This window comes from Sitophilus oryzae, unplaced genomic scaffold, assembly GCF_002938485.1.
Source record: "Sitophilus oryzae breed Bouriz unplaced genomic scaffold, Soryzae_2.0 scaffold_170_pilon_pilon, whole genome shotgun sequence".
Classification (NCBI taxonomy): domain Eukaryota; kingdom Metazoa; phylum Arthropoda; class Insecta; order Coleoptera; family Curculionidae; genus Sitophilus; species Sitophilus oryzae.
This window is the reverse complement of record NW_022146402.1, coordinates 1,118,172-1,141,471: the sequence shown is the minus strand read 5'-3', so window position 1 is coordinate 1,141,471 and position 23,300 is coordinate 1,118,172. Positions and strand designations below refer to the sequence as shown.

The 23,300-nt window shown below is 31.5% G+C and overlaps 1 protein-coding gene across 1 annotated transcript in view; it reads right to left on the bottom strand.

The window, feature by feature from the left end:
* The window catches only part of LOC115881261 (KH domain-containing, RNA-binding, signal transduction-associated protein 2-like), a 175,163-nt gene that overhangs the window by 59,038 nt on the left and 92,825 nt on the right, over nt 1–23,300 (bottom strand). Inside the window, 1 exon segment of the mRNA XM_030898678.1 lies at nt 20,164–20,310. Within this exon segment, the coding sequence (XP_030754538.1) occupies nt 20,164–20,310 (147 nt within the window).

Below are 23,300 nucleotides of genomic sequence, written 5' to 3'. Positions count from 1 at the left end.
TGCATGCTAAACATGCAGTCGATAATGGCCACAACTGCGTCACCATTCGAACGGTGGATTCAGATGTTGTTGTCATTGCAGTGTCAACATTTTTTAAAATTAAAAACATTCAACAACTCTGGATTGATTTTGGAACTGGGAAACATCAAAGATTAATTAGCATCCATGGCTTATGTTCCCAGCTTTCACAGGAGACTTGCAGATATCTACCGTTATTTCATTCTATAACAGGTTGCGATATTGTGTCATTATTCTGTGGAGTGGGCAAGAAAGGAACTTGGAAGGTTTGGATAGCAGATCCTAATGTTAATTCGGCTTTTGAACAACTGCTTATGGGAAGAGATCCAGATGAAGATATTTTGCGTACTATGGAAAGATTTATGGTTCTATTATATGATGCGACATCACCCTTCAGTACCGTTAACGAGTTTAGACGTTTCCTTTTCATAAAAAAATAGGACAATTGAGAATATACCTCCAACGCAAAATGCTTTGATTCCAACATATCAAGCTAGCCAGTCTACAAGCCCTTATATGGAACAACTGCTTGGAAAAAGACTTCCAAGTTCCATTACCTGATAATTGGGCATGGCAAAAAAATAACGACGGATCTCATCCATTGTGGTCTATCATTCCAGATGTTGTGAAAAGCTGTCATGCGTAGCTAGATATTCTGTGCTGTGAGGAACTAATCGCTTGTAGCTGCAAACAACGGTGTTCAGCATGTAAATGTATAAAAAACGGTCTTCGGTGTACACAGCTGTGTGCATGTGAAGGACATTGTTCTGAAAACGATTAATAGAGTGTATGAACTTATTTTATTAAAATGTTATTTTTATTTAGAATGTTAACTTATTTTTAATTTTCAAGTCGTTTGTATTCATACGTTTGATGAAATGAAATATTATGAACATAAATAGAAGTTTATATTTTAGTATAAAGGTTGGTGCATAGGGGGTGTTGGGGAAGGGATGTATAAAAGAAAAATTTTGAGGGGTTGTTTGGGGTAGCATCTAGTTGTAGATGTATCGTATTAAAATTTTAATATCATCACTAAATTTGTCTACCCCAAAAACCTATAAATTGATATCAAACACAAAATTTCAGATAAAATGTCAAAATTTTGACATTTATATAACAAGATGGCCATATAATTAAAAACAATTGAAAATATTTTCAAATAAGTTGTTTTAGTATAAAAAATAAAATTAAATTGGGTTTTTACAAAGAAAAAAATGTATTTATATGCCTAAAAGCCGTTTTTTGACCCCCGCTTTAATGACGTCATACCGGTGGTGGGGGCCCCAAAAATTTTGTGGTCTGGGGCGTTTTTTGATGCTTGGTATATGTACTATCTATATCCAAAAATTCAAATTCGCCGCCAGCACTGAAATATTTTTATGCTATCCGACCCCACTATTGGTGTCTGGGAGTTTTTTGACATGAAAAATTTGGATTTTCATGTCAATATGACTCCTATTTGAAGGGGGCGGGCGCCACCTTCATGTGTTTTAACTGTTTTGAAGAATAATAACTTTTTGTCCGTTCCTGTATAAAACTAGTGAGTGAAAAAATAATATTTCTGTGACTTTTTACGTAAAAAATGTATCTTGGTCAAAATCGCTACGAGCAACCGTTCTCAAGATTTTTAGAATGGAAATAGTCATTATTGACAAAAAATAAACACGTTGAGTAGATAGTTATTTGACTGAAATAATAAATTTGGAAAATTTTAATTTTTTTTAAATTAATCATAATTTTTTGCGAAAAGTGATGATAAAACAGTTTCTGTTGAACTTTTGACACAAAATCATTTCAAATTTATGATTTCAGTCTAATAACTATTTAGTCAACATGTTTATGTTAATGAAGACAGGTATTGATAATTCGATTTCAAATATCTCTAGAACCATTACTCGTAGCGATCTTTACCAAGAGACCTTTTTTACGTAAAAAACCTCGTAAATGTATATGTTTGTACTCCGTAGTTTTATATTAACATAAAATTGTTAAGGTCCTTTTGAAAAATACCCGGTTCACTTTCTGATTTTACTCGAGTACTTTGTTTCCAATAGTACAGTGGAATACGAATATTTTAATATAATGTAAAAATAAAAAAGAACAGCTCTGGTAAAGCAATTTTAATTTCTTAAGCATAACACCATAAAAAAGCTCGTAAATGCAAATGACTCAAATTTGTCATTAGTTTTAATGCATTTTAATTACATTTATGGGGTTATTCCTTTAATTTATCACCCTAATTTTTATAAAATCCAACTCAAAACAATAAACTCTCACTAAGTAAATTCATAACATAAATGTCTAATGCTTTTGAATTCGTCACAGAGAGGTAATCGATTTTTCTAATTAAAATGTTACTAGAGTTTCAAATTTCGAGGAAAAATAATTTATTACCGGTTGTGGTAAACTTTGACAAGGCAGGTACCGGATTGGTGTTTTAAAATTTATTTGATTAAAGTTTCATTAACGATTTGGATCGTTAAGCAATCTACAAATTCCTTCAAAAAAGTTAATCTTTGTAAGTTACCGAAGAATGTTTAAATCATATTTTAGCATTTTTTAAGTCTTGTTAGTTTTATTTAGTATTTAGTGTTATAAGTGTTTTAAGTTTAAGTTTGTTTCTTCTTTTGTTTTTTTTGTGTTGTAAGGAAATTTAAATAAGACATCAGCGTATGCTAACAATTACTAGTAAAAACTTATATTCACTGATTTGCTGATGTTACGTCAGTAAAAATTCAATAACTAATTTTAAATCAAATTTGAAAACATTCCGTTTGTATTTTCTAATTGCCTAGTATTAGCAATTAGCACCAAGTTTGAATCAAATTTTGATATAATCTTCTCAAAACATTTTAATAATAACAAAACGGTTGTAGATAAAATATTTTATCGTATTTTATAAGAAATATTACGAGAATAAAGTTGAGAAATCTGTCGCTTTATTCCTTTTTATTAATTTTGAAACAACTGTTATATGTTAGTAGTTTTCAATAAATTACTTTTACCGGTTCCACAGCCATAACGATTAACGCTAATTCGAAATGTAGGGGAATAAAATTAAATTGTTACAATTTAATTGCTTTTTATTATCGTTACAATTTAACTGGACAGGCATTTCTAGATCCAGAGAGCTAGCGGTAATCGACGTCATTAATGACGGAACTTTTCGATTTGACTGCTGTCCGCTTTCCTACAATTCGAAATGTGGCCAAATTGCACACTAACGTTATATAAATTGTAATGATAATTGTAGTGAACTGGTATGATTTAATTGTATTACTTTTTTAGATTATAACTAGCGTGTACCAGCGACTTCGTTCGCGTCGAATTAATAATTTGTAATTGTGATGATAATGCAAAGCAAGAATTTCCATTAACATACAAACTTGATAAAATTTTCTCACATTTATGTCAGCATGAGAAAAAAACAATATGGCGATATTATTATATAACTTGGTAATATTTGAGGGGTAGTTTCATCTCGTTGGAATTTGACTTTCGAAAGATCCGTTTGCCAAAAATAAGCTTTTTACGTCAAGCAGTTTAAGCAGAATCGTGGTTAAGAAATTACCTAACTTTTCGGAACACCCTGTATGATTTAAAAAAAAAAATCAAAATATGTAAAAAAACCAAATAAATTATGCTTGTCCAAGCGTTTTCCCGAAAGACTAACCGTTTTTTAAATAACAAATATTGTAATATTTGAGAGGCGTGTTTACCCTCTTGGAATTTGAGATTCGAGAAAACCCTCCTTATCGAACCTCTACACCCCACAGTCAATCCGTTTACCAAAAATCAGCTTTAAACGTCAAGAAGTTTAAGCAGAACCGTGATTATTTAATGGTCATATTTTATGAAATACCCTGTATAAATTTATAAAAAAATCTTAAAATATGTAAAACAACAAAATAAAATATACGTGTTTAAGAGTTTTTCCGAAAAAATCACCGGTTTTTAAATAAAAAAATATTTTAATATTTGAAGGATAGTTTCACTCCCTTAGAATTCGAGTTTCGTAAAATTCCTTCTTATAGAACCTCTACACCCTAAAGTCAATCTGTTTTCCACAAACCAGCTTTCTACGTCAAGCGCTTTAAGCAGGATCGTGATTAATCAATGACCAGATTTTTCGAAACACCCTGTATACATTTTTAAAAAATCTTAAAATATGTAAAAAAACAAAATAAAATATACGTGTTTAAGCGTTTTTGGAAACTTGACCGTTTTTAAATAAAAACATATTGTAATATTTGAGGGGTGGTTTCACCCTCTTGGAACTGGAATTTCGAAAAATCCCTTCTTATCGAACCTCTACACCCTAGAATCAACCTGTATGCCAAAATTGAGCTTCTTACGTTGAGTGGTTTGAGCAGGATCGTGATTAATCAGTATGTCAGTCACTTAAGGATTATTTATTTGCCAATATATTTTCTTTAAAACGTCACATAGGTATAAGTTTTTAATTAAAAAAGGCGCATATCAAAAATCTTAGATCGAACAAGACGGGGCCGGGGTCCTAAAATGCCCGACTTAAATTCCTGTTTATCAGTGCCGTTCTAATTTTATTCAAAACTTGTAAAAATATGATGCTTTATTTTACGTTGTCAATAAATGGGTAGTTATTAAAATTGTTATAAAAACATATACTTCTAATAAAAATAGATAAGTTATAATAATTATTTATTAACACAAACATCCGATACGCTACTGAAGCAGGTAAGTCAAATTGACGTATCTAAATTCTTTGAAATCTAATCTTTGGCAAGTAGTAAATAAAAGCAAAATTGCAAGAAAAAATATATAATTAGTTAATTTTCTGTGAATTTCATAACTGATCGTTTACTACATATACGTATATAATATAGGCACTTACTAGCGAAAGGTTATTCCATTATTTCTCTCGATTTTTGACCGAGATCTACCGCACGCTAGACAACCAACTATTTTACAGTCTTTTTCGATAAATCGCAATAGTGTCACTGTTAATTTAAGTTCTGCCACAATTTCCTTCTAGATTTACTACTTTTAAACAACTATCAGTAGTAGAATAAATAATCTCTCTCTTCAGTCCTGACCTCCATTAGGGAGTATAGTGGTCAGTGTAACATCATGGATGATTTTTCTCCATGCGCCTCTGTATTTTGTCATCTCGATGACATCGTGTATTGGCTTGCTACAGCTAGTCGTGAGAGTCTTTCCATATTGTCCGGACTTTTCCTCAATATATGTCCAAAATATTTTAGTTGTTTTAGTCGGATTTTACAGGAAAGCCTGTTAGTAATATTAAGTTCATTTATAATGGAAACTATTGTACGGCGTTCAGTCCATGCGATACGGAGCATACGTCTATAACAATACATCTCGGTAGCATCGATCTTCTTACGTTCCGCCTGCCTAAGAGTCCATGATTCGCAGCCATACGTCAATATTTGGAGTACCAAACAGTTGACTAGCCGGTTGTTGATGGCTCTTGAAATCTGGAGGTCTTTCCAGATCTTGGTCAGTCTCCCAACAGCTACCTTTGCCATGTTGCACCTAAGCTTCATCTCTTCTTCCGATGTGCCTGCATTTATCAATAGTGATCCCAGGTATACGTATGACTTAACGACTTCAAAGCGGTCGATATGACTTATATTTGGATGGTTGTTATGTTGCCTATCAACTATCGTGATTTTCGTTTTTTGTATATTTAGTTCCAGACCGAGCCGATTGCTTTCGTTTTCTACCCTGTTTACTAAATTGATTAACTCTTCTTGACTGCTAGCGAGTTATTTATTTTTTGGTCATTTATTGAAATGCCTCCTTCCCATGTTTCTACCGATCTTCTCATTATGTATTCTCCGTATATGTTAAATAGTTGAGGAGACAATATACACCCCTGTCTGACTCCTTGTTCGACTCCTTGTTCGAAAGAATAAATAATAAATAACATAAAATAAACTCAGTAAAGACTGACAAATCCACAAAATTTCAAATCAAATTCAAACGTGTCAAATTAATGGTCAAACAGAACTGTCAAGGATCCCCACCCTAGGGTCCTTACGCTGGTAAAATACAAATATATTTATATTTGACTACAAGACCCAGATTGAAAATAACAAGGCAAATTAATTATTAAAAGCTGAAATTGAGATTATAGGATTTTAAATAAGCACTTGAAATTACAATCTAAAAATTTTGTAATTGCAAACATTCTTATTTCGACGCTCTCTGAATTTCTTAGTTATTAAATAGGTATTAAGAAGATTCAAAATATCCTTGGCTTTAAACACCATATTTTAAAGATAAATAAACCTAGTTTGCACTTCCATTATAAACTGAGTAAATGGAAAATAATCGAGAATTCTAAAATTACAAAGTTACTATTTTCTAGAATTCTCCCGTTCTCTTGAAATCTAGGTAGGTTTATTATTATACTTAACTATTTTATGTTGCGATAACTTTGCATAAAGCGAATACTACAATGTTGATTCTCTGGATCATTAAAAAACATATAATTCAGGGGTTATTTTACTTTTTATACGTATGTTAAATTTTTCATCAACGTTTCATTTCATTCTTGACATTTTTAATAATAATGTGGACTATTTTGGCCTATCTGCTGAAATGAAGTCGTGAGAGAAGCTTATATCTGTTTTTATTTTAATGTTAATATATCCTGATGACATAGTTCTAATAGCCAATAGTCCTGAACAACTAAAAATATAAATAAACGAACTAAATATAGCCAGCAATAAAGTAGGTCTCAAAATGTATTTAGCAAAAATTAAAGTATGTACAAGGAACCAGTAGACAGAAACGACATTCTAATAAATAGCACAAAACTGGAAATAGGAGAAGAATACTTTATTTGGGGCAACTAATACACACACAGCTCGATATCTCTACTATCCGAAATCAACCGAAGAATTAAGTTAGCATGCAGTACTTGAAGAAACTCTTCTTCTTGCAGTACCGTGCCTGTCTTCAGGCGTAGGCGACCTCCATGACTATTTCGTGGAAGAGTTCTCTATCTTCTGCTGCATGAAACAACCTCTCCACCCCCAGACCGGTCCAGTTCCGTATATTTTCTGAGCCATGACAGTTTTTTCGACCTACCCATCTTCTACCTTCGACTTTTCCTTGAATAATCAAACGAGGAATATAATATTTGGTGCCACGCATTATGCGTCCGAAGTAGCTAACCTTTCTGGCCTTGATGGCGGTTAACAGTTCCCGATCTTTGTTCAGCTGTCCAAGAACTTCCTCGTTCAAGAAATCTTAAGGATTCTGCTGAAGAAACTCAATCATATTCAAATCAATTTTCAATTCAATATTCAAATCTATAATGCCATTTTATCTAAAAAAGAATACATTCGACCAATGTGTACTACCAGTCATAACCGATGCATGTGAAACCTGGATACTTAAAACGGACATTATAAGGAAACTGCAAGTGTCACAACGCTCAATGGAACGAAATATGCTGAGAATAGCGAAGAAAGACCGTAAAAGAATAGAGTGGATACGACAAAAGACACTGGTAAAAGATGTCGTCCACAGAATCAAATCCCTCAAGTGGCAATGGGCAGGACACCTGGCAAGAAGGATGGACCACAGATGGACCACAAAAATTACAGCATGGTACCCACGACAATATCAGAGACGCTGACGATGCAGTGGTAATGACAGATAATAGTGAAGATCTGCAGAACCTACTTCAAAGAATAAATGTATCCTGCAAACAATATGGGCTGAATATGACTTTGAAAAAAAAAATTCATGATTATTATAAAAGACCAAAATATAAATACTTCAATATCAATAGACGGCACGCCAATAGAAAAAGTCCAATACTACAAATACATGGGCACAATAATAAATGAAACTGCCGAACAATTGCAAGAAATAAAGTCCAGGATTGAGGTAGCCTGAAATTATTTTTCAAAACTAAAGAAATTTCATTGTAGTAGGGATATAAACTTAGACCTAAGAATAAGAATGCTCCTATGCTACGTGTTTTCAACCTTATTGTATGGTGTCGAAGCGTGGACCCGTGAAACAGCCCAAATCAACAAACTGATGGCTTTCGAAAGGTGGTGCTATCGTCGCATGTTACGGATTTCTTGGGTCGATAGAGTACAAATATCAAGGTGTTACGACGTATAAACAAGGAAAAAGAAATACATAAAACCCTTAAGAGGAAAAAGTTAGAATATTTTGCACATGTTATAAGAGATCCAAAATATTATGGAAAGAAAAATTCAAGGAGAGCGTAGTCGGGGCAGAAGACGAACGTCATGGCTGAAGAACCTCAGAGAATGGTATGAAGAACTTCAGAGAATATGGAATGACGTCGAATGGATTATTTAGAGCAGCCGCAAATAAAATCAAAATAGCCATGATGATAGCCAACCTCCGTTAGGAGACGTTACTTGAAGAAGAAGACCCACGACAAATTAAGAGACCGAGAGGAAGACCATACCTGAGATGGGACCATGATATTAGGGAAATTAGCAGGGATAACTTGGGCCCGCATAGCCAAAAAAATAGGTAACAATGGGCCCAACTACAAAGAGAGTAAAAAAAATATCTATACCTATGTAGCGGATTCATCTCTCCAAAAATCCCTATATGGGATGGGTATTTCGCCACTACAAGAAAATCTACAAAATAAAATAGTTATTTTTTGTAAGCACTTCTGCGTTAATCCCAAACGGAAACTACTTGTCAGAATTTAGGTTACTTTTATATACTTTTTTTATTACTTTCAATAAAAATGTTAAAGCTATTTAGACTTTCCAATTACCTTAAAGCTTAACATCACAACAGGACAGCAAGTAAAACGTTTGTTTATAAGCTCATTGTTGAAATTGCAACCCACAGTTTCTTATTTTTTCAAACTTCAGCTTTGCTCAAGCCACAAATTAAGCCAGAGGCGTTCTATTTTATTCAAGACACGTTTAATTTATCTTCCGAAACAAGTTTTTCTTTCAACGTTAAAAAAAGCATTATGATACGTGCAACTCATGGTTTTGTAGGGAATCACTGCTCTACAAAAATGATCTCTTATGGTTAGTCGATTAAATTAACCTTTTAAAAGATATTCATCGTCAAACTTCAATGCACAATAATTTTAACAGTTTTTGATTAATAATTCGAACAATTCCAATTTATTTTATGAGTTTCGGAAAAATTTGTACAAATTTGAGTTTCTATGAACAAAGAAATGTTTCAAACTTTTTTACTAGTTTTTTTAGCCCTAAGCATGTTTGGGTACAATGAAACCAAAATTATTGCATTTTTAACTCTAACTACTAACTTAGAGTCAATGATTCATTAAATTTCGAGTAAATAACGTTTTTGTGACAAATTTAATATAAAAAATATTGATCTAGAAAAAAAATCAATTTTTTATCAATTTTTTTTATTTAATTATCAAATGAGATATAATTGGATTGGAGTTGTTCGAATTATTAATCAAAAACTGTTAAAATTATTGTGCATCGAAGTTTGACAATGAATATCTTTTAAACGGTTAATTTAATCGACTAATCATAAGAAACCATTTTTGTAGAGCAGTGAATTTCCTACAAAATCGTGAGTTGCGCGTATCATAATGATTTTTTGTTAACGAGTTATACAATTCTTAAGTAAAAAGAAATCTGCCATAAAATAATCAAATTTCAACCTTTAATAACTTTCGAACGGTAAAGTTTACAAAAAAAATGAAAGAGGCCTTTTCTGTAGAGAATTAAATTTGACTACAAATATATAAGACGAGATATTTTTTCCTAATAGTAGATACCGAGATATGAACTTTTCTTTCTAATAATAAGGAAAAAATAGAAAACTGAAAGGCGATTAAAATTAAGACCTCATATTTGGAGAGAATTTTTTTGAGGTGTCTACCAACCTTTTTTTCAGTAAAAAAAATAGTTTCAAAGTAAAAAAAAGTCGATTTTTTTAACCACCCTAATATATATGCATTATTATAAAACACTTCTTTGTTCTGTCAAGTTAAAGTATTGCCAAAGACCTGAGGCATTAAATATTTGTGCACGTCGTAGGGCCCGTATTTCTTAATGCAAAAGTCTCGTTGCCCGAAACAATTGACGTTGCGTCTCAGTCACCGTGAAACATTTTCCTTTTTTCTTTTAAAGTTTTATTACTTTCTGTTAGATGTAGGACAAGTATCCTTCTGGAAAGTACAAAAGAATATTTAAAATGTGGAACAGACTGGAATCGCACACGTAATTCTTAATTAACTTGGTAGTTTTTTTCTGGATTTCATACAATTATTGTGAACATTTTGCTTAATGTTCCATTCTTTGTAATTGCCTATCAAATTATATCATACCTTTTTTTACCTATCTCTTCAAGTATTCGTAGAAAATGCATTTTCTTATAATTTAAACCTCATTTATCATTATACCCATGAAATATTGACAATTGACATTTTAGTTTTTTTTAAGCAACAAATATACAAAAAGTACAGGTGCTAAAAACTAGGAATGGGATAACTCGAGCGAAAATTCGCTCGAGTACTCACTAGATTATTGAAATAACCGACATCGCTCGATTATGAACGAGCAATGCAAGAGACAAGTACCAAGCGACGAACGCAAGCGATCCTAGAATGAAATAAATTGAAATCCGATTTTAATATGACATACTCGATAAAAAGCCGAGCGAATTTTCTACATACATTGCAGGTACCAAATTTATACGACGCTGTATATATATTTATCCTTTGCGTATCTGAGGGACAAAATTTTACGAGCTACATCGACAATGCTTTGAAATAAACTAAATCAAGCGATCAAGCGAATCGCTCGCCGCTTGCTACTTGCCATTCATCACTGCGCACGCAACTTACTGCTTGGCGCTTGGCGTTAACGAGTGCTTACAACAAGCGACGTGTAAAAAGCCATATTTTTAAATACGAGTGATATTTCGCTCGAGCGATCACTCGGTTATTGCAATCGCTTGAAACTCGAGTACTGAACTAAGATTATTGAAATTAATCGGTTTTTCCCATCACTACTAAAAACAATAATATTGCTAGCCTATTTGTGTGAAAACTATTTAAATATTTGTAAAAGAGTATTACTAGTTAAAAATACCACAATTATTTCCAACCAAATATTAATTAATTACATACCTACATTTACTTAATTGTGTTAGTTAATAAATTATTCTAAATAAATGTGGATTTGAATCAGAAAACAATATAATAATAAGTTATGAACATGAACGTCTCTGTTGTTATAAATAAGCAGTCGCCAAAAAATGAAATAAAATTTATAAGATGTTACTTTTTACCACACTGTCTAATACACATACAAAATTCAATTTTTTTAGTATTCAGAGCAATGAATAATAATCAACGCAGAGAGTTAATTAATGTAGTTCGAATAATAGGACGGTAATTTAACAGTTTTTTTGAATTTTTAATGAAATAAACGAACTATATCGACAATATTAATATCTGTACTCTTTGAAAATTTGTTACATCTTTAAAAATAATCTAAAATGTCAAAATTCCATGGGTACATTTATAAATGACGTCTAAATTATAAAAACTGCATTTTCTACGAACACTTGAAGAGATAGGTAAGAAATGGTATAATACAATATGATGCCAATTAAATTGTGCATATATAAAGTTATTGCTGTTTAAAGCTAGTAATTATTATTTAAAATAAATTTTTAGACACTGTATAAGCTAGTAGTATTTTTATTATTGCAACACAAAATTTAGTAAATATAAAAATTTCGGTATAATATTTGGTTTTAAAAACTTAAATAAGCCTAGATTAATGACACATTAAAATTATTACTGTATTTTCACAAAATCGTAAATATTTCAAAAACGGTAAGATTAAAATGCGGTAAATCTTTATCAAATTTACCTTTGTTTTAATCGTAAAAACAAAAAATGTAATAATATACACGGTGTTCCATTTAATCATTTGGCTACAATACTCCGGGTCGAACGAAATGAATAATCCTGTATACATCAAAAAATAATTAATAACTTACAAAAAAAATAATCAACATTTTTATTTAATTGTCCAGTTTAGAAATTCTAAGGAAAACGTTTTCTTTTTCGTTCTTATAATGAAGATTAATTACAAATTTCATCAGCTGCACGTAATTTTCTTTTATATTGGAAGCATTAAGCTTTATCCTAAAATTTTTATTAATAGGGTTTCAAACTATCATAAATTATAATATAGTTTGCAATATAAACACAAATAAAAGGTGCATCGTAAATTGATGTATTATGTGTGGAGAAAATGTATAAGTATATACATAGACAGATGGGGGGGGGGGCATAAAAAACGGCTATGATACTATTAACGGTTATAATAAACTTTTATGAATATTTTTAAAATATTGTTTTTCATGTAGGATTAAAATTTCGTTTATGAAGTGAAACGTCTTTATGCGCGTTGGAAGTAAAAATTCAAGGCCGTGACACAAGTACTAGCAAGACGGCCGTGACACACAAGCTAGTGGTAACGGCTTAAAAATACGTAGTGACGCGTTAAATTATAAGAAAATGCATTTTCTACGAATACTTGAAGAGATAGGTAAAAAAAGGTATGATATAATTTGATAGGCAATTACAAAGAATGGAACATTAAGCAAAATGTTCACAATAATTGTATGAAATCCAGAAAAAAACTACCAAGTTAATTAAGAATTACGTGTGCGATTCCAGTCTGTATTCATGCATGGTGGGCGGAAAAGCACTCTAGGTTGGGATCCTTGACAGTTCTGTTTGACGATTCATTTGACACATTTGAATTTGATTTGAAATTTTATGGATTTGTCAGTCGGAGCTTATTTTATGTTATTTATTATTTATTCTACTACTGATAGTTGTATAAAGGTAGTAAATCTAGATGGAAATGGTGGCAGAACTTAAATTAACAGTGACACTATCGCGATTTATCGAAAAAGACTCTAAAATAGTTGGTTGTGTAGCGTGCGGTAGATCTCGGCAAAAATCGAGTGAAATAATGGAACAACTTTTCGCTAGTAAGTAACTATATAATATACATACGTGTAGTAAACCGATCATTTATGAAATTCACTTAAATTAACTAATTATATATTTTTTCTTGCATTTTTGCTTTTATTTACTACTTGTCAAAGATTAGATGTCAAAGAATTTAGATACGTCAATTTGATTTACCAGATTTACCTGCTTCGGTAGCGTAGCGGATGTTTGTGTTAATAAATAATTATTATAAATTATTTATTTTTATTAGAATTATATATTTTTGTAACAATTTTAATAACTACCAACATTTATTTGCAACGTCAAATAAAACAACATATTATTGAGTCTACCCCACGTCTACCCTACATCATAGTTTTACATTTTTTAAATAAAATTAGAACGGCACTGATAAACCGGAATTTAAGTCGGCCATATTTGAGGCCCATCGCGGTGGACCTAAGATTTTTGATATGCTCCTTCCTTAGTCTTCTTATTCAAAGGTTACAGGTAAACAAATACATTTTTCGTGTAAAAAACTATTTGTTATACGTAAAAAAACTGTTTGTGGCACGTAAAAGAACTATTTTTTACAAGTAAAAAAATATTTTTGTTATGTCCTTCAAATCCTTCAATTTAATAGGTGTTAGTAAGCAGTGTCACTTGAAATAGTGAGGACGCAATTTTTTTTAAGTGGCATTGAGTATTTTAAATTAATTTCGTTGTGCTTAATTCAAATAAGTTTCATCATCCTTTGTTTGTTCTAAATGAGAACGGCTTTTCCAGCAAATTGAGTTTTTTTTCTTCGGTAGTTTCGTTACTCTTTCTAAGTTAGTTATTCTTTATAAATTGTTCAGTTGTTCAGACGAGTGAAACTACGCCATTCCCGTCTTTATCGTGGTGTTTTTTTAGAAATTATTCTTTAAGGTACATCAAGTACTATGATTAATTAACGCTGACCATAACAATGACTGTAACTAGCTCTAAAGCTTCATTCAGAACCTCGAAATCAGTGGAATAAATTAGTAGTTTCAATTAGCCGTAGAAGTTTGTTCACCTAATTTTAATGTTAGCATTCAGAACGTCATAATTAGTGGTAGTAATTTTCAGTTAGTGGAAAAAGTTAACAAACTTTTGACTTTTTCACTAATTATACTTCAAAATTTGCGAGGAATGTCATTTTAGCCTCTTATTATCACCTGTCAAGAAAAACTTTGGTTAGAAATCAAAAGTTTATTGTTTTGTAAGCTAAAACATCTATGAATACAACAGACTAACGCAAGCTGTTGCTATGATATTGTATTAATTTTAGTTGTGTTTTTTAGATATTGTGAATTATCGTAAACTAAAAAGTATAAAGTGTAATTGAAACCACTAATTGGGAGGTTCTGAATGAAGCTTAAATGTGTAATTGACTATAGCTGTAACTTGCATCAACTTGGCCGCATATATTTTACATATTTTTGTTCCACAATGGGTATAAACCCAATCGGCCTGAATTTTAGCTTTTGGCAATATAACTAAAAGCATTTGGAACCTGATATACAAATATCCGATACATAAATTAGAACAAAATTAAACACTAATTCACGGCAATACACCAAAACACTTCTCGACGTCTTCTTCATGTCTTCTTCAAAAGCAAATATCTCCAACAGAAATAACGCCCTATTGAGATGAACCAAAAAATAAATCATCGAGAAAGGATGTACCTAGATGTCTTAACAAATTCCACAGAGTGTTTCAAACTTTCACCAAAATATCAACATTTTGTTTTTCCGCGTATACCTACTTGACAGATGAGAACTTTCATTTTTAATTTAGAAAGAGATACTAAAAAGTCAAATGATTTAGCTATATATTGCTTAAAAATCATCAGAATCGGCCCACTAGAAGAAAATATATGAAACTTTAAAATACATCAAAATTTTAAAGGTGTCCGTTTTTCGTGCCAGTGTGTTATTAAGCTTTATTCAGAACCTTGCAATTAGTGGAATAAATTAGTGTTTTTTTAAACAATGTTTAAAAAGCACAATTAAAATTAATAGAATATCCCAGCACCAGCTTGCGTTAGTTAGTTGTATCCTTTGAATAAGAAGACTAAGGAAGGAGTATATCAAAAATCTTAGGTCTACCGCGATGGGCCTCAAATACGGCCGACTTAAATTCCGGTTTATCAGTGACGTTCTAATTTTATTTAAAAAATATAAAATTATGATGTTTATTTTTTGTTCTTTGACATTATAAACATTTATAAATGTTTATTTTAACAATAAGACTGACAATATTATTTGTATAATGTGTTGTATTATCTTTTGTTTGTTTGTTTGTGTACCTTGTTTTTTTACTTTGTTTGTTAGTTTACCTTTGTCTACAAATTGAAAATTTTTTTGACAATAAAGGCATTTATTTATTTATTTATTTATTGATGTACGGTAGACGAGGGGTAGACTCAATATTTTTTTTTATTTTACGTTGTGAAGAAAAAATGTTGGTAGTTATTAAAATTGTTATAAAAATATAAAATTCTAATTAAAATAGATAAGTTATAATAATTATTTATTAACACAAACATCCGATACGCTGCTGATCCAATACGTGGTAGGTAAGTCAAAGGTCTGTTCGTTTTCCTGTTATTATCGATTCTGAATCGTCCTAGAACTTTCCAGCGCATTCGCAAATGAAATAATGTCTTCATATTTCCTTCTGAACGCTACTGAAGCAGGTAAGTCAAATTAACGTATCTAAATTCTTTGACATCTAATCTTTGACAAGTAGTAAATAAAAGCAAAAATGCAAGTAAAAATATATAATTAGTTAATTTAAGTGAATTTCATAAATAATCGGTTTACTATACGTATGTGTATATTATACAGGGTGGTCCGAACTGAATTCCGGAAACTTTGGCAGCATATTCTACAGATCAAAATAAGTAAAAAAAAATTACATAAAAAGTCATGGAAATGTATATTTCTTTAGTCAGTGGTTTTATACAGGTACGGTCGAAAAGTTATTACTCTTCAAAACAGTTCAAACACATGTAGGTGGCGCCCCCTACAAATAGGAGTAATTTTGACATCAAAATCCAATTTCTTGTGTCACAAAACTGCCAGATACCAATTTTCATCCAAATATTGACGTTACTTCAGATATTATTTGGAAAAAATCGAAATAAAAATGAAACTTCTACACCCTGTATCTCCGAAACTAAGCATTTTAGGACACAACCAACTATTTTAGTTTAGAGTCTTTTTCGATAAATCGCGATAGTGTCACTGTTAATTTAAGTTCTGCCACAATTTCCATCTAGATTTAGTACCTTTATACAACTATCAGTAGTAGAATAAATAATAAATAACATAAAATAAGCTCCGTAAAGACTGACAAATCCACAAAATTTCAAATCAAATTCAAATGTGTCAAATGAATCGTCAAACAGAACTGTCAAAGATCCCCACCTAGAGTCCTTTTTCCGCCCACCATGCATGTATACATTGATAGCATTATGCTCCTTCCTTAGTCTTCTTATTCAAAGGTTGTATCCATAGAGAAAGCCTAATATTTAGCTTATAAAACAATCAACTTTTGATTTCTAACCACAATTTCTCTTGACGGAAGATAATCAAAGGCCAAAATGACATTTCTCGCAAATTTTGAAGTATAATTAGTGGAAAACTTAAAAGTTTGACAACTTTTTCTACTAATTAAAAATATCTACCACTAATTTTGACGTTCTGAATGATAACGCTCAAATTAAAGGAACAAACTTCTACGATAATTGAAATCACCAATTTATTCCACTAATTGCGAAGTTCTGAATGAAGCTTAACAATGTAAAAGTCGGATTATTTAATAATATAAATACGAACTAAACCATACAGCAAGAAATAACGGCAAATAAAAATACAATACGGCAACAACAAAAAATCTATCCCATATTTCTATGGTCACGTATTTCTTGCCCCACCAATGCAACACGCTCATTTCCTCCTGTAAAACCAACGAACAGACGATGTTTCGTGTATGTCGGCGTGGCTTTCATATTGCGAAAATATCTGAAACATGATAAAAACCGTACCCGACCCTATAGAGTTCGAGCAGGAATTTTTCCTCATCAACATTCGTGTCGGTACCGGTGAAAATGCCGACATCGTGGCCGAGAACGCCGCAGAATGAATGTAATTTGATCCGGAGTAGTCCACAGGTTGAATTTTAATGGTAAAACGAAGAAAAATCCTGGGACAGATAAGAAGCAGTTCAACGGTACGGAAAAACACAGTTTTATATTTCTTATGAATTCGTTTTTTTTTGTTCTCTTATTTCTACAGGGTGAGTCATCAGTTACCCGGAGTCCATTTCACTGCTCCGAAAAAGTAGCAAAATAAGCGTTCGGCATTTAACGTTCTATGTAAAACTGGCTAGGTATTTTTACACAAATGAAGAAGGAAATTAAAGATAAAGGATTATGCTACATCCGTATTGTAGCACATTTTTAGACAACTTCTTTATTTTTATGATTTTGATGGTCAAACATCAACAAAATGTTCCTTATGGTTCGACTGAATTTTCTCGAAAATAAAGACATAATTTAAAATTCCGTTACAATACGGAAATAGATTGAAGTTTTGTGATTATAGTGATATATAATTTATATGGTTTTGTAACAAATTGCTCGCTATTTTATGGCAAATGGTGAAGCTCTGCTAAACTTAATCATGCCTTAATCAAAGCACGCGTGTTTGGAATATTGGGTGTGGCTTAACACGACAGGATCGGGCTAAGCCTTAAGCAGATTTCTGAAATATAATATATATTTCCTTCGGCCACATATCCGCTTTACCCGATCGCTGAGATCGACCCGAACAGCACACCGTAATAGACTCTTAATGCATTAATTCTGAAAGTACAAAAAAACATATTTTTCTTCTTATATTTCTCTTATATCATTTTGTTTCTCGTACCATCTGTGCAACAAGTTCATTTCCGCATGTACAATTTGTGCACAGAAGGTGTTTATTGTATGCCGGTCGCGAAGCTTTTATATCGCCAACAGATAAGCGAAATCTGGAACAGTAAACCCGAAAAAGAACCGTTTCGATGTTGTTTCTGTGTATTTGCTCTCATCAACATTCAAGTCGGGGCTGAAAGAAATACCAAAAACAGGTCGTGCTTGCAAACAGGTAAGTAAAACGGCGCTGAAAATGCACAGGAATAAGCGTAATTTGTAGTCAAACACTGTACCGGTTGAATTTCAATCTTGGGGTGACGAAAAACGCGATATAAAGATAAAGACAGAAAAAAAGAGTATAACATTTTTCTATTTGTCCAATCTACTCTCTATCAATTTACCCCAATTCAATCTCTCTATTATACGGGGTGACGCCTCTCATACTCCGCAAAAATACACCACAAATTGAAATTTGACCCGAAAAGTTATACAGGGTGAGACAAAATTAATATGGAACATTAGTCACTTTTAAAAGCAAGTTACTCCTTTATTTTAAATGGAACACCCAGTATATTATTTCGGTGTTCAATGGGGAATTTATATATCTTCAAAATATTATTAAAGTTGCCTACCCCTCAGACAAAGATTTTCCTAGATATTTTAATTTTTATGATTTTGCGTCAGTAGATCTTTATTATTTGAAAAAATCTAGGTGGCTGTGTGATATACCTTTTGTTAATTTAACAAGAATTAAAGATTGTAGAGTAAAATACACAAGGGTAATAAAAAAATACGCGTTTAAAACATATTTTAGTTATTACAGAATTAAAACTAGATATAAACCTATAATTATGTGACAAAAATTAGCTAGATGAAATCAAATGCTCAAAATGCTTCCTTTCCTTTTAACTGCATAAAATGATTTTTTTCAAAAGGATCTTTTCATTTTAAAAAAGCATATGTGGAGTTCTACCTCGAATAGCAGCTACAATAATTTCTCTCATGTTTTCGACAATGTATAGTTGGTCTAGTTTTCGAAACACTGTCTTTAACATATCCCCATAAAAATACCAGACTAGATAAAATCAGGAGCATTTGAATTCTATTAATTGCTGAATGCACACTGCATTCGCCAACTAATAAAATCATATCAATTCTCTCTGATGTAGGATAAGTTTGCATTTACGGCAAATTTCTGAGAAATATTTTTGTTTTAACTGACACAACATGATAACTAGTTGTTAAAGTTGGACTAATTAGATAGCTATGTTGAAGGAACATCAGACATATCAGGGCCACCTAGATTTTATCAAATAATAAAGATCTAATAATGTAAATGAAAATATCTAGGAATGTTTGAGGGGTACGCAACCTTAATAGTATTTTGAGGAGACATGAATTCTCCATTGAATATCGTATCCATTGAATAACATACTGGATGTTTCATTTAAAATAAAAAAGTAACATGCTCTTAAAGGTGACCAATGTTCAATATTAATTTTGTCTCACCCTGTATAACTTTTTGGATCAGGTTTTAATTTGATTTAAAATACATTTTAAAATACAATTTAAAAATTGTTCTTTATTTCTAGAAAATGTTAAATATGTCAAAAACCTTACATTTTAGTCATATACTTCTCTTCTAAAACTTACCTTTATTTTTCTCCCAGAATCCGAAAAACAATTAATATATAGGGTGTTCCATTACAAAAAACATAACTTTGATATGTAACTTTTTTTGGGGACACCCTGTAGAACTCTCTATATTTTTAAAAAGTGCTCTGAATTAACCTACATATGCACACAAAATTTTATTTCAATACAAACTGTCGCATGTCGTTCTCCTTGGAGCCTCCGCGCCTTACGAGAGGTGCCACCCTGTAGACAACAATGGGCCCAACTACAAAGGGAGTATCTAAATATGTGAGGGAAGCTACACCATAATTAATTGGTAATGGTTCACTAAGCTGAAAATGATGATGATGATGATGATGATGATGATGATATTATTCTTCAGTACTTCCTAGTAATATTCTTTCTTCCTAATATTCTATCATAAAAGTATAGTACTTTGTAGTTTGTCCTTAAATACTTTTAACGAGATTTTGTGAGGATATAACTAGAATTTGATAGAAAGTAGTAAAATTTTCAATTTAAGTTTAACTAAACGAGCTACATACTTCTAACGAGAACAATAACTTACCGGCACCAAAAATCTTCTCACTTCTGCCAGCGCGTAGGCAATTCTGGCGTGCGCTTCGGCAGGTGTGGCAAAAGCGCTTATTTCCACGTGCAGTTCTTCGCTTAAATGCTGGAATTTGGGATCTCCGCTGGCGCGTAGTTCCTCTTCCTGCAAAAGTTAAATTTATTAAATTTAACTTGGTTAGAATGTTTTTGATTATTCGCTTGTTTAAATTACAGAATGATCAATAATATATACGATAATCACAAAACGTGATCAACTATGAGTGACAAGCGATGGCGACAGCGCTGCCAGATTGTGATGAATTTATGAGATGAATCTTAATTTGAAATTGACAAACAATATATTTTTTATTTACAACCACATATGTAATACTGACATTACTGACTTTTAAAAAATTTGAAAGTGTCAAATTATCTACATTTCTTCCCTCTTATTCCCCATTTCCCTCACTCCGTTTTTCTTATTTCTCGCCTCATTTAATTAAGCAAAATATTCTTGTAATATCTTTATTAAATACTTATCTAACATCAACAAAAATAAACAAGAAGATTAACAATAATAATTGAAGATTTTAATCAGACATATAGAAGGGATAGGGAATAGATAGGTCTAATCAAATGGGGCGCCATATTCCAGATCTCCGTGTCATTTTGTATATAGGTGGTAACCTATAAGTAATCAAATATCAATTTGCTGTTTTCAACCATACAGGGGGCAATTTAAATTTAGTGACATTCTATCATTTATTATGGATGTATAAATACCTATCAGTAGATATATAGCTGTAGAACATTAATATGATTTATTTAATTATCATCAGTTTCCAAATTGCGTACAATATTGGTATATAAAACACTAAATATACGAATATTCTGACAAAAGACGCTACGGACAGATGACCTTTTCTTAGTCGTAACACTCGAAATGCCATTAAATAAGTATTTACAATTATTTCATGTTTACTTATGTACTGAATTACGTGTTTCAATTTAAAATTTTTGCAAATATGGTAAAAATTGTTCTAAACAACTTTTTGTTCAAGTTGTATATTCATAAAACACTTGGTTCATAATTATTTGTGATGATTACCTTGTATTTTTAAAATAAACCTAGAAAAATATGTTTTTGTTTCATTTTATTTTTTGATTCGTCCCTTCAAATACCATATGATCGAATAAAAACGGCGTCAGCGATGGCTATGAAATGAAGATCGCTGTCATTTTATATGTAAAATTATATGGGAAATGTCATCGATTGTCATTTCATAGCCATCTCTGACGCCGTTTTTATTCGATCATACGGTATTACTGTTACTTAACATGTTTTCTAACAAATATTTTCATAATACATAAACATCACACATACACAATAAAAATTATTTATTTTTTAATTATATTTCGTAAAATTATTTTGATACAAATTCAATTTGTCAAAATTCAAGTTATTAATATATTGATAGACAACCCAAATTATTCCTAAATATTTTATTATAAAAAAAACTGTTACCGGTAAGTTTGTAAAACACATTATGGTTTGTCTTAATACTAGAAATAATCATTTATTTTTTGCACAAAAGAAGCTTGCCGATCCTTATTTGTCCATAACAAAATTCTGTATGTACAACATACATATACCTAATTTATTATTAAGAAAATTAGATTATATGATCTCAGAATTTTAAGAAAATTTTTTTAAGATAAAATAGTTTCTTCTCTACTTTGGCCTCTATTTTATCTATTTAAAAACATGGGATTGACAATCCCCTTACTAAAATACATACTGGAAAGTACTGATTAAGTTTCATTGCATTAAATACCGTATGATCGAATAAAAACGGCGTCAGCGATGGCTATGAAATGAAGATCGCTGTCATTTTATATGTAAATTTATATGGGAAATGTCATCGATCGTCATTTCCCAGCCAACTGGACGCCGTTTTTTTCGATAATACGGTCTGGCCTTTTCTATAAATTCTGGCTCACAATTTAAGGCCATTGCAAAATGTTTTTTGAACTTCATCATAGATTTTACAAGAATAAAAGTGTAATATTGAAACAAACACTCTTAAAGTAAAAGGGTAAGCTTCATGACTAATAGTCTCATTTTAACACTCTTTAAATATCATCTCGTTAACAATTATGATTAGCATATGATTTTCTCAGTGGTTTGTAGCACAGATACGAATTAATATATGCCCCCATAACAGTTTTTAAATAAAAACTTCTGCCTACAGATTTAATTTTCTTATTGGCATAATACCCTTTCTTCCTATATAAATCTTGCCATTTTTTCAGTCCAATGTTCCTTGTTTTTACAGTTGTAGGAATACTAAAAATGCTGACTATAGAACTCGATACTATGTTTGAAAAAGCCTTCATACCTGTAACTGTGCATAAATCTAATTAGCTGAATTCTTCTCCTCTTGACACTCTGAACACTGCTGCTGCTGTTAGAAATATTTAGCACAAAACTACAACTACCTACAACAAACTTTACAATAAAAATGTTAAATTTTCGCTGTTCGATTAAAATACCCTATCTTATGTTTTCTTTTCATCCAAATAATCTTCTTGCCAAGTAAGGACCAATCTGTTTGCCAGAGTGATTCAATATTTGACATATTTCTGGTACACTTGAACTTGTGCTTTCATGGACACTATAAGAGTGCACTGTTTTACAGAAGCACGAACATTGATTCCAAGTATCTTCTTCCTCCATATGTAATAAAAACATCCTCTTCAAATGGCCACATCACACACTTATTTTTGACCATTCCCAATTACAATCACGATTTTTACAAATCGACTTTAGGAAAACTAAAAATAAACAGTTTTGGATCATCTGTAAACACGATTATGTTGTATAAACTTACTCATGAAAACTAATCATTTTTCCCGGCGTATTAGCTTTCTTAGAATGACTATGACAATATACAACAAGCCTTTTTGAATTAGTGTTTAGAATAATTGAGATAATAATAAATTTTAACTAGATAACAACACAAACGAAAAAAAACAAAACAAACAGATGTCAATTAAAGAGGGGAAGTGACAGCGAGACCTGGAAGATGTCTGCCATTTTGCCGTCGACAAAAATTTGGATGCGCACTCGTTGAAGCTCATTCTCCCACTTCC